Here is a 12,404-nt window from a genome sequence, read left to right as displayed (position 1 = left end):
GGTCTGCCTGGACCTGCATGTGACAGCGCAAACAGTGGGGACCCCTCTCGTCATGTACGACCACGTGTCTTCTACCCGCTCGTCCACTTTCCCAGAGTGACTGCGTCCTGGTCACTGCCTCCAGGAACAGAAGTGGGGGCTGTTGCCAGAGTCCACGAATCGAAACCCAAGGAGCTGATTCGATGATGAGGCTCTTGCAAACCCGCCTGGGGAGTGGTGACGTCCTCTGCTTCCTGCCCCTCAGACGGAGGCTTGTGGGTGTGTCTGGAGAACCTAGGAGATTCCTGCTTGTCATCTGCTTGCGTGTGTGTGTGTGTGTGTGTGTGTGTGTGTGTGTGTCTGTGTTTGGTGAGTCAGGGCAGACTTCGGGCCCGTTGCCCAGGCGCAGCTGTGTGCCAAGCCCGATCTTGGTCACATCTGTGGCACCTGTGGTGAAACCACCAGCTGGAAGCAAGGAAATTAGCCACAGCCACAGAGCCAGCGTGCAGCGCGGAGTGCGCTGGGGACAGACCCGGGGCTGCAGCCACAGCCCTGACCTCTCAGGCCCAGGCGCTGAGGTCTGTCTGCTCCCTGAGCCTCCGCTCCAGGGTAGGCCCCTCCTCAGGGGGCGGCTCTGCTTCCTGCTGGCTGCGCCTCCCCCAGCCCCTCTGTCTGGGCACCGCCCTGGGCACCTTCCCTTCTCCGTTCCTTCCCCGGGAGCCGGCCCTGCCCTGGGTCTCAGCACCGCTGCTCTGCTGAGGCCTCCCCGGGGCCTGACCGCACGCACCTGTGTGAGCGCTGGTGGGTTATTTGTGGACTGAGGGATTTCCCCGCCTCTTTCTAAATGAAAAATCATCGTTTGTTGAGGGTTAACTATCTCAGACTCGGTCCTAAGCCCTTGACGTTCACATTGTCATTTAACTGTCACACAGCCCCATGGTCTGTCACTGTCATTATCCCCGTGTTTGAAGGGAGGAGCCCAAGGCCCAGACGTGAAGTCAGGTCCACGGTCCCTGAACACGGAGGAGGGTGTGTCCAGAGTCAAGTCCACGTCCTTTGAACCCTAAAGAATCCTGGTAGAGACTCGTCACAGGAAAGACTAACACAGCTGCTCAGACACTGGGGAGGCAGGGAGCGCAGGAGGAGCGGCTGTGGAAGGAGGACCCGCTCAGGAAACTGAGGTGAGGGTCTGGATGGGGCGGCAGAGAGGAGAGGGGGCAGGACCAGATGCAGAGGGAAGGGCCTGCAGAGAGGGGCCGGGGGACGGCCAGGGCTGGGGACGCCCCGACAGAGGGGCAGGAGGGCCTCAAGGAGGACAAATGGGGTCTCAAATCCCAGCTGAAACTGTGAACTTGTGGGGTTCTCCTCCGTCACCCTCATGGTGGACAACTACACCTGTCACCAACAGGACATGCGGGCTCGCAGGCCTGGGGTGGGTCCTATGTGCTTCCCTTTTGCCTGGGATGAGGGCGACGCCTGCAGGTGGGCAGCCACTGGGCGTCCGAGGACACCAACGGGAGAAGACAGGCACTGAGTCCCCAAGCATCTCGGACTTTATAAAATGGACTGTTCTGCCCTGGCCGGTGTGGCCCAGTGGATAGAGCGTCAGCCTGCGGACTGAAGGGTCCCGGGTTCAGTTCTGGTCCAGGGCTCACACCTCGGTTGCAGGCACCTCTCCAGCCCGGGTCCTGGTTAGGGCTCGTAAAGGAGGCACCCAATCGGAGTGTTTCTCTCACGTCGGTATTTCTCTCTTTCCCTCTCTCTGAAAATCAATGGGAAAATATCCTCGGGTGAGGATAAAGAAAAAAAAGGGAATTGTCGATAAAAGGTGAATAAGGGCGTGTGAGAGGACTGAGCGTGGTGAACGCCCAGGTCGCTGTGGCTCCCACGATGAGCTGAAATCCTCGCCACTTCCCCAAAGCCCTTCCATCTCCCCCAAAGTCTCTGCAAGTCGTTGAGTTTGCACACACCCTGAGCACCTACTGTATACACGGCAGAGGGAGCTGAGAGGGACCAGAAAAGGACCCGGGGGCTCACACTCCTGAGGCCTCTGTCTCACCCCCAGGAAGAGGCGCCCTCAGAGAAGAGAGCCACACCCTCCCTGGCCCAGAGCCAATGACAGAGGACAGGGGACAGCCACAGCTCTTCGGGTCGTCAGACCTGAGGACCAGAGCCAGCCTCCAGCCACTGTCCTCACGGGACTCAGGGGAGACCCGGTCGAGAGGTTCTAGGGAGCAGAAACACGGATTCTGTGGGACAGATCGCAGGCTTCCCTCTCGCTGCCTGCGGCTCTCTGGAGCAGGTGGAGGTTGGTAAAGTGAAGAATAGCAATAATAGACTCAGTTGTCGAGTGTTGGTTCTATGCGGAGGGTCCCCTCACCTGGCAGTCAGGATGCAAACCCAGCAGAGGAGGAGCCTGGAGCCCCAGGGGCTGAAGCCCGAGGACCCCCAGGGAGAAGGGGCCCCCACGCCCTTTCCTCGGGGCTGTGGGGAGGCCACACATCTTGCCCCGTCTCCAGGCTGTGACCCTGGGGTGGTGATACCAGCCAGCTCCTCCCCACATGTCCCCAGGACTTTAAAAGCCACAAATATGTCAAGAGCAGGCCTCACCCCCAATTGTGCCTGGGCAAACCCGCCCAGCCCATCCCCGGCCCAGACGCAAAGGGCACAGGCTCACTCACTTGCACGTGACAGAAAGGAACCATGTCAGGGTCCCGGGACACACCCGATGCCTACCTCCTCTCGGACCAAAACAGGAAATGTGGACACTTCCCAAGTGTGTCTTACGGGAAGAACCTCAACATCGCATCTGCTCCTTCCCTTTTGATTTCTGGGCTCTGACAGAAGCCCCACCTCCATTTCTGGGAATAAGTGACCAAAAAATCCACAAGGTGCCGTGTCTGGATGGAGGGCACCCCGAGCAGAGGACAGGTGGTCTTACTGTGCTGCCCCAGCCCCATCTCCCGGGCCCCCGCTCAGAGCTCTGCCCTCAGCCCGCCTGAGATCTGGAGAGGGGGCGGGACAGCCTGGGAACACTGCTGAGGCCGGGGCCGGGCTGGGTCCCAGGGGCTGGGCTGGGTCCCAGGGGCCGGGCTGGGTCTTAGGGGCTGGGCTGGGTCTCAGGGGCCAGGCTGGGTCTCAGGGGCCGGGCTGGGTCCCAGGGTCCGGGCTGGGTCCCAGGGGCTGGGCTGGGTCTCAGGGGCTGGGCTGGGTCTCAGGGGCCGGGCTGGGTCCCAGGGGCCGGGCTGGGTCTCAGGGGCTGGGCTGGGTCTCAGGGGCTGGGCTGGGTCCCAGGGTCCGGGCTGGGTCCCAGGGGCTGGGCTGGGTCTCAGGATGACACACCTGAGACCTCCTCCACAGCAGCCTGGCCCTGACTGCAGACACATCCCGGTCATCCATCCCAGGCCCAGAGCGACAGGGGCAGAGGGGGCCCGCCTGGCTCTCTGACCTCAGCCTGGGCTTCCCCGGGGCACCCCGCCCCGTCCCCAGTTTCCCTGACAAGGGGACAGCACACATCCCAGCATGGCTTGCACCTGCTCAGGGGCCGCTCCCCCGCACCCGCGCCCACCCTCTCCCACGGGGCCTGAACCCTTCCTCCTCTATAGAATTTTGCACATTCCGGTGGAAAACTCCAGAAGGATGTAGGAATTGCTTTACATTTTTCACTCAACGTTCCAGAGATAGACATGGGGAGGGACTGTCCTTCCCCAGAAAAGACAGGATTTCTTTTCTTCTTTCCTCTCACCGCACGGACCGAGGGAGAGGGAGAGGCATGCTTCGCGCCCACCACATCGCTGGGGGCCAGGCCGCCTTAAACCAGTTCAACACGAGGCTCTATCGATGCCTGTACCGCACCAGGTGCTGGCCTGGCTGAGGGAGGCCGGGAGGAAGAGCAGGTGCCCCCCGCCTCTCCCGCACCCAGAGGGCCAGGCTCCGGGGAGAGCCGGAGAGAGGATGCCTGAATGGGGGGCCCTGGTGAGGACAGGAACCAGAGTCAGAGAGGTGAGGGCTGCACAGGCATCTCCTCCTGCCCCTTCAAGATTAGACTCGGACAATAACACAAGACCTGGAAACTCCGGGAGGAGGTCCAAACCTCTTACTCACGGCGGCCCTGGTCTTCACAGGCCTCTCCTGGCCGCCTCTGTCCTCGCCACTCACTGCAGAGCGGACTCGCTCCCGGTGTGAAGAGAAGCCGGGCCAGGCTGGTCCGCATTACCGAGGGGCAGCCAGGCGTCAGCAGGGAGCAGCTCAGGACGCCTGGCTGCGGGGAGAGGGGTTGGGGAGGGAGGAGGACCTGGGGAACATTCCACAAGAGACCTCAGAGCTGCTGGCTGAGGAGCTAGACTGGCGGTGAGACCTGCCTCGAGGACGGGGGGGGGGGGGGGGGTGGGCACAGCGCTGTCCCTGCGATGATGGCCCCTCCTCGGTCCCATAGACTCCCCAGAAGAGCCTTACCCGCTCGGGCGGGCAAGCGATGCGGCGCTGAGCCCAGGGCGGCTGCCCTCCGGCTGCAGGGGCACCTGGGCAGGGGCGGGTAGGCCTGGCCGCCACCTTTCCAGGGACCCCAGGGCACAGGGCCTTGTGCATTAGGACCTCACACTTGCTGCCCCGGGCACAAGGTCTGTGCCAGGAGACTGCCCTCTGGCGCCTGGGGTGGGGTGGGGACTCAGAAGCGCTTTGTGGGCTGCATGACAGGAGGAGACTTTGGGGTGCAGGAGGAGAGCTGGCCTGGATCTGAACACCACTCTCCCTCCCTGGAGCAAGGTTCTCAGGGACCCCAGGCCTGGTCTCGGGAAACTCCTGGGTGTGGATGGTGTGTCGCGGGTGGAGATTGTGACCAATGATGTAAGTAGCAACACTAGCAGAACCCACCAACACACCCGATGTGTCTGTGTTCCAGGCCTGCAAACCCCTGAGCCTGCAGCAGGACAGCAGAGCTGGTCCCAGGGTAACAAGGTTGAGAGGACATAGCAGGTAGGAGGAGTCTCCTAGCAGAGGACACCTGTTTGTGCATGTGGAGGGGCGCCCACCCAGAAAGAGGGGGACCCTGTATTACAGGTTCCATGTGAAGGATGTGAGGAGCCAGCCTGAAAGGGAGCAGCCTCGTTCTCAGTGCGGGCGGCCAGGGTCCCACTCGGCGGGGCTGGGACACCCTCCCTGAGCTGGGCACGTCCCCTGGGAGGGAGCCTGGGGCCCGCACAGGGTGGTCTGAGAGGAGCCGGATGGACAGTCAGTGGGAAGAGGCGCAACCCCTCGGGGACAACCTCTACCAACTGGGGCTCAGGTCACACTTGAGCCTGGAACACAAAGTCCCCCGTTCCTCGCGGGGGGCGGAGAGGAGGAGCGGTGGCCCCTTCCTGAGGCGGGGCACACTGCATCCTTCCGCTCCCAGGCCATCCTGGCCGAGCCCTGATCCCTGTGGGAGCCTCTCTGTTCTCCTCCGTGTAATGGGCAGAAAAGGCTCCGAGTCCAGGTCCTTCCCCTTACAGGGTGGCTCCTGAGGAGAGCTCAGCTCACCTTGGTCCTGCCTGCCCTTCCTCTAGAGCAGAGGCCCCTCCTGGCTCAGCCCCGAGGGTCCCTGCACTGGGCCCGGCCATGCCCTGCACTGGCGGCCACGGGAAAGGCAGGGATGGACATCCGGGGCCTGTCCTGTGGCGGCTCTGTGTCCCGGGCCTGGACCTTACTCAGGTAGGAACACCTGTCCTCTCACCTGCGCTCTCGCCTCCCGCCTGGCTGTGCCGTGCTGCCCAGAGTGACCCCAGCCCCTGGAACCTCACTGGCCCAAGGTCAGTCCAGGGAGGACCTTTGTTAGAACAGAGAAATCAAAACCTAACTTGCCCCTGAGGGCACTGATGAGACATCTGGGCAGAAAAGTTCCCTCTTCTATGACTCCATGTGGGTGCCATGAGTGGTCTGAGTTTAGGGAAGGGGTGGGGCTCAGCAGTGCCAGCTCAACAGGTTCTAGCTCCTCGGATGACATATAAGGCACCTCAGTCCTTGAAAGCATCACAGGAGGAGGACGGACCGTGGCCAGAGAGAAGGTGAAGGAGCTGAGACATGGAGGACAACCCAGCACCCAGAGCCAGGTACCTCCCGCCCCTGGAGCAGCCCTGCTTCTGAGCCCTCCTCCTGCCTCCCTGAAGGGGACTTGCCTTCTCCCCAGGGGACCCCTACTTCTCCCGTCCCTCCTGATGGCCCTTCTATGTCCAGCCAGGACCTCTCAGCTGATGCCCAGTTGGCCTGTCCTACCCCCCGCCCCTAGGCCCCCGGCTAGACTCTTTGGGGTCCCTGTTTCTCCTCTCCCTCCGTCTCCCATGAAATATATTCTTTCTGCTCTGAACTGAGGCCCTAGGAGGTCACGTTCAGATTTATGTCTTTGTGTTTGTAAAGGGCATGATTGTTTTCATGACGAGCAGGGAACTATCAGGAGAAGACTAGTTCAGCATCTCTTTTCTCCGATGGGGCCACCCTCTCCCTGATGCACCATGGGGCTCAGGTTAACCCAGAAGACCAGAGGAAAGAGCGCCACTGGCCTGCACCAGGCAGGGCTGGGTCAGCGGGACGAGGCAGGACGGTGATGCCAGGAGAGGCCCCGTCACAGCTCTGAGCCCCTGCACTGCTCCCCAGGGGACCCTGACCAAAGGACTGGGCTGACATCCCAGGAGCCCCGAAGGGGTCAGAGAGGGAGGTTAGGTGGCTCCAGCTAAGTGAGTGGACGCCCATCCTCTGTGGGTCTAGCTGGGATGTGGGGTGCAGAGGGGAGGAGAACGGGGTGATCCCCAGAGGAGCCCCATGACTTGGGTTCCTTCTGCCTGTGCACACAGACCCCTGATGGACGTAACCACCTTCGTGGACAACTTCGGTGAATATTGGGCGAACCAAACATACCTGTGCTACGAGGTGGAGGTCCGGGAGGGCGACGCCTGGGCCCCAGTGGAGGAGCTCCAGGATTTCTTGCGCAACCAGGTGAGCGGGCACAGCAGGCAGGGCCCCCCGGGACGCTCAGGGAGAAGGTTTCCATGCCCGCGGGGTGTCCTCTGAGCAATGTCCCTTTGGTCCCCCAGCTGCTGTGGCGTTGCCCAGAGTCAGGGAGCACGAACTCTGCTGTGATTGGCAGCTTTGAGCCACACCTGAGAAAGCAGGCACAGTGTCCCAGGGCCTCCAGGGTCAGCCTGTCCCTCCTGCTGTGCCTCTGAGGAGGGCTCAGGGCAGAGGGAAAGACACCTGGACAAAGGGTCAGCTCTCCCCTGGCCCCCGCCCTGGCAGCCTCTGGCCAGAGAGCCAGAGCTCCCCTGGTGCTCCCTCCAGTCCCTCCTGGGAGAGCCTGGCAGGCTGCTGGTCTCCACAAGTGCATTGCCAGCTGCACGCAGCCCAGGACGCCTCCTGGGTCCCCAGGGACCACCCACTGCCACCAGGGCTCTGCGCTAGCACCGTGGCCTGACTTCCCTGGGCGGGTGGACAAATCTCCATAACCCTGTGAGCCCCAACAGACGCTCCTCCCGTGTCTCCCTCACCTCTGCCTCGGTGCCCCTCACCCCTCTTCCCCGCAGTTGTATCACCCTTGGGGGGAAGCTCAGAGGAGAAGCTTGTGGACATGTTGGTGCACAGGAGGGAGCTAGAGGAAGGGGAGCAGAGGGAGAGCTCCCGTGCCTGGAGGAAGCACCCACCTCTGTGGCATCAGGCCCAGGAGCTTGGGGCTCAGCTGCCTCCTCCCTCTGTCCCCAGCTATTTATTTATTTATTTAAAAGCCTTGTATTGATTTCAGAGAGGAAGAGAGAGAGAGATAGAAACATCCATGATGAGAGAGAAGCGTTGGTTGGCTGCCGCCTGCACGCCCCCACTGGGAATCAAGCCCGCAACCTGGGCCTGGATCCTGACCAGGAATGGAACCAGTGACCTCTTGGTGCCTGGGTCACTGCTCAGCCCACTGAGCCGCACCGCTGGGCTGTCCTCTGCTCTTTGTCTCCCTGCAGGGTCTGACTAGGTGCAGCTCCTGAAGTCATAGGCTCTGGGCACAAAATAGAGGCTCTCTGGGAGCTCTGAATTAACATGAGTCACATGGAGCCCAGATCTGTTTTCTCAGTGGTTAGAGCGTCAGCCTGCACGGCCATGGGCCAGGGGTACGATTCCCGGTCAAGGGCACGTATCTCAGTTGCAGCTTTGATCCCTGGCCCTGGGGTCGCGGAGCGTGGGGTAGGCAACAGTTGATGTGTCTTCCATGTTGATGTTTCTCTCTCTCTGCCCCCTCCTCCATCCCTCCACCCTTTCTCTAAAGATCAATGGAAAAAATATCCCCGGGTGAGGATTTGAAAAAAGAACCATATTTAATGCAATAGTTAAAAAAAATCAAACCTGATGGGAATGCCATGGTGAATGAAATATCAACAAGCTAAGTGAAGACAGATCAGTTACAGAGCCAGGGGAGCCGTGGCTGTGCGGATGTAGAACAAGGCCTCACTGCTGATGTGCCCTTTGTAAATGCTGATATTATGTGATTCGTGAGTTGCCTTGCCTTTGCCCGTGTAGGTCCTGCGTTGAAATAGCATTCCTCTTGACGCTGAGCTGTGCCCCTTTCATTCTGTGCTGGAGGCCAGTGCCTCACCTGCCCCTGGCTGGTCCCACCCTCCCCTGTTCACAGCACGTGACAGATCCCTCTTCTCCCCGCTCTGTGCTCAGGGTGCTGACACACCCTGGGAACCCCGTCGTCATGCAGAGCTGCGCTTCCTGGATCGGATCCCTTTTTGGCCCCTGGATAGGGGGAAGCAGTACAGACTCACCTGGTACATCTCCTGGAGCCCCTGCCCTGACTGTGTTCCGAAGCTGGTTGCATTCCTGGGCGAGAACAGCCACGTGAGCCTGCGCATCTTCGCTGCTCGCGTCTATACCAAAATCTGGGGATATGAGCGTGGGCTGCGTGACCTGCGGGACGCTGGGGCCCAACTCGCCATCATGACCCTCAATGGTCAGCATGAGACTCCTGAGGGTGGGAGGTGGGCGGGCAGAGAGGCTGGGGAATGGCTACACAGAGGGGGCAGGAGGAGAATGGGGTGGGGACGCCTGTCAGCTGCCTGCAGAGGGCGGTGCAGGGTCTGGAGAGGACAGAGTCTCCTGGAGGAGAGAGTTCAGGGGACAGAGGGGTCCTGGGGAGGGAGGAGGTGGGTCCCTGTGCCATAAGGACCCAGGTCCTTCCTGGTAGAAGGGGAGGGGCTGCCTCAGATTCCAGTGGGAAGAAAGAATTTGAGGGATGAGCTCAGTGCCTTGGGAGGAGAGAGAAAGGGGGCAGGGAGATTCTGATGGGGAGGGTGTGTCCCTAGAGTCAGAGGCCTGGGCCCTCCCCTAGCTCTAGAAGGAGCTCACCTTTCCCTCCCTGTTCCCATCAGAGCACCAGCACTGCTGGGAAAAATTCGTGGACAACCAGGGCCAGCCATTCAATCCCAGGCCTGAACTGGAAGTAAACATAGGAGCCCAATCTCAGAAGCTGGAGGACATTCTCGGGGTGAGGCTCCTCCCTCCTGGTTCCCCCGCCTGCACTTCCTCCCCTTCTCTCCCTGGGCCTGTCTCTCCCTCTGGGTCACCTGCTCCCTCCTGGGCCCCAGCTCCATCCCTCCCTTCAGGTCTCAGGAGTCCCTCTGCTTTCTCCCCTCCTGCACCTTTTCCTTCCCCTCCTTGTGACTGCCCCAGACCCTGCTCTGTTCACCTCCCACCTGCCTCACTGCCTGCTCCCTCCACCTCCTCCTTCTCTATGCAGAATCGGGACAACTGAAGCATGGACTTCATCTCTCTAAGCAGTCGGGGTCTTCTGGTGAACGACGAATAAAACACTTTCTTCAAGAAGTGAAAACACATCACGTGCCGCATCTCCACCTTGATCCACAGAAACCAGCAGAAGGCAACGCATGGGCTCCTAAGGAATTTTAAAAATCTGATCGATTTACTTTTCATTTAAGATCAGTGATGTGTTCCAAATACACAGCAGTAACATTCTATTCGTTACTGTCAGCATCAGTTTTTACTTTTAGGGAAATAATGATTTATTATTGATTTTAAATCCAAAACAATAAAATGAGAGATTAAGAATCTTCCACAAAATGTCCTTTCCTCTGTAAGTGTGTCGTGAAGTCCAAACAGTTCAATAAACACCGGCAAAGTGCAAAGGGCTTTCTCTTCTGTGGGTTCCTTCATGGGAGGGCAGTGGTCACGCGAATTCCTACTGGTCAACAAACTCAACAATGTTAATGGGTCGTGAGGAGCCACCTGAAAGGGAGCGGCCTGGTTCCCAGTGCGGGCGGCCAGGGTCCCACTGGGCGGGGCTGGGACGCCCTCCCTGAGCTGGACACGTCCCCTGGGAGGGAGCCTGGGGCCGGCACAGGGTGGTCTGAGAGGAGCCGGATGGATGTCAGTGGGACAGAGGGGCATCCCCTTGGGGACAACCTCTACCAGTTGGGGCTCAGGTCACACTTGAGCCTGGAACACAAAGTCCCCCGTTCCTCGCGGGGGGTGGAGAGGAGGAGGCGGTGCGCACCCTGCATCCTTCCGCTCCCAGGCCATCCTGGCCGGGCCCTCATCCCTGTGGGACCCTCTCTGTTCTCCTCTGTGTAATGGGCGGACAAAAGCTCCGAGTCCAGGTCCTTCCCCTTACGGGGTGGCTCCTGAGGAGAGCTCAGCTCATGTTGGTCCTGCCTGCCCTTCCTCTCAGAGCGGAGTCCCCCTCCTGGCCTGGAGGGACGGCAAGGCAGGCTGTTTCTAGAAGAAGAGGGGAACGCGGGGGAGGCAGCACCAGCTTCCCTCCTCTGCGCAGTGTCCCAGGCCCAGGGCTCCCCAGTCTCAGCCTCCCGCGCTGTCTTCTGGGGTCTCCTCAGGACGCCCGAGGGCCGCTCACCTCCGATGTCAGGTCTCATGGGGGGCAGGGGAGGGGGGAATGGGAAAGAGGACAGGACCTACCCCCGAGCTTCTGAGCCTGTGCATCCTTTCAGCGCACGGTTGTTGTTACTCTGAGTAGGATGGCTGGTGGGAAACCCACGGATTCACTGTTTCTACCAGCGACTCCAGGGACCTGCACTGGGGACAGGATAGACTGGAAGGACATGAAGGCAAAGCCCTTACACAGACATTAAAGGCCGTTTTCCCATCCTCCCCGCCCAGGGAGGGGATGAGGCTGGCCGCGGGGCAGGAACAGGGTAGGGGCGGCAGAAGGGGACAGAAGAGGGGGTAAACCTGAGAGCGAGCGCTGGCCACTGCTTCAGTCCTGCACTCTCCCTCCCCCAGCCTGCGATGTCTGTCACCCAAGACAATACATGGTGGCTGTCGTTTAGCGTTTAGCGGGTGGCATTGTCTTGCTCTGTTTGTGGTGGTTTTTAAAACACATTTTTATTGATTTCAGAGAGTAATGAAGAGGGAGAGAGAGATAGAAACTTCAATGCTGACAGTCATTGATCAGCTGCCTCCTGCACACCCCACACTGGGGATCGAGCCCGGAACCTGGGCATGTGCCCCTCCCGGGAATCGAACCATGACCTCCTGGTTCATAGGTCGACGCTCAACCACTGAGCCACACGGGCCGGGCCGGCTCGGTTTCTCTGAGAGCCCTGGAGGCCATGTATCCCGTGTGAGTCCAAGACCTGGTGTCACAGGGCTGTGGACGAGGTGGGCATCACAAATTCACTCCTGTTCGATGTAGCTAATAAGACTGTGATTTTATTTTATTTTTTATTTATTTTTTAAAAATATATTTTATTGATTTTTTTACAGAGAGGAAGGGAGAGAGAGAGTTAGAAACATCGACGAGAGAGAAACATTGATCAGCTGCCTCCTGCACACTCCCCACTGGGGATGTGCCCGCAACCAAGGTACATGCCCTTGACCGGAATCGAACCTGGGACCCTTGAGTCCGCAGGCCGACACTCTATCCACTGAGCCAAACCGGTTAGGGCAAGACTGTGATTTCAAACATGCCCCCTCCTCACTGTGGAAAATGTGCAAGATCGGGTGAGTGAAAACTGTAGTCTAACCAGCATACAATATGTCATTCAGCAGGAAGCCTGGGCACTTCCCCTGTCATCCCAGACTCTACACAAACACGAACTTGGGAGTGCAAGGACAATCTGAATTTGCCGGTGCATTTGGAGAAGCATGTACATGACCCTCAATTTAAACCTGAAACAAGGGTTCGGTGAGGGCCCCCAGCCACGTGCAGATCTGGGGAGGGCGGCGTGTCGGCTGGCGACAGCTGTCCTCGTGGGTGTACGACTGGCTGAGGCCGGACAGGTTGTTGGAGATGTTTTGTGTGTTTTTTCTCCTTCTCACAGCACCATCGGCCTCCAGGGAGCGTCAGCTGAATCCGCAAAGACAATGCTGAGTGAAAAGTCACATCTCAAAGGAGTCATGTGTTTGATCCCACTTCTATGAAGTTCAAAGTCAGGCAAAAA

At 59.7% G+C, this 12,404-nt stretch overlaps 1 protein-coding gene across 1 annotated transcript; it reads left to right on the top strand.

Moving 5' to 3' along the window:
- Positions 1-5,608: 5,608 nt before the first annotated feature.
- Positions 5,609-9,742, top strand: LOC308244334 (DNA dC->dU-editing enzyme APOBEC-3G-like; the record flags this gene model as incomplete). Its single annotated transcript, XM_080660266.1, has 5 exons — positions 5,609-5,667; positions 6,804-6,945; positions 8,656-8,941; positions 9,360-9,475; positions 9,728-9,742. 5 exons carry the CDS (start codon positions 5,609-5,611, stop codon positions 9,740-9,742), a joined length of 618 nt encoding a protein of 205 aa, XP_080516392.1.
- Between the last annotated feature and the right edge of the window lie 2,662 nt (positions 9,743-12,404).

This window comes from Plecotus auritus (assembly GCF_963455305.1).
Source record: "Plecotus auritus genome assembly, chromosome: 3".
NCBI lineage: Eukaryota > Metazoa > Chordata > Mammalia > Chiroptera > Vespertilionidae > Plecotus > Plecotus auritus.
The sequence above is the reverse complement of the archived record's forward strand: the minus strand, read 5'-3'. Positions and strand labels throughout refer to the sequence as shown.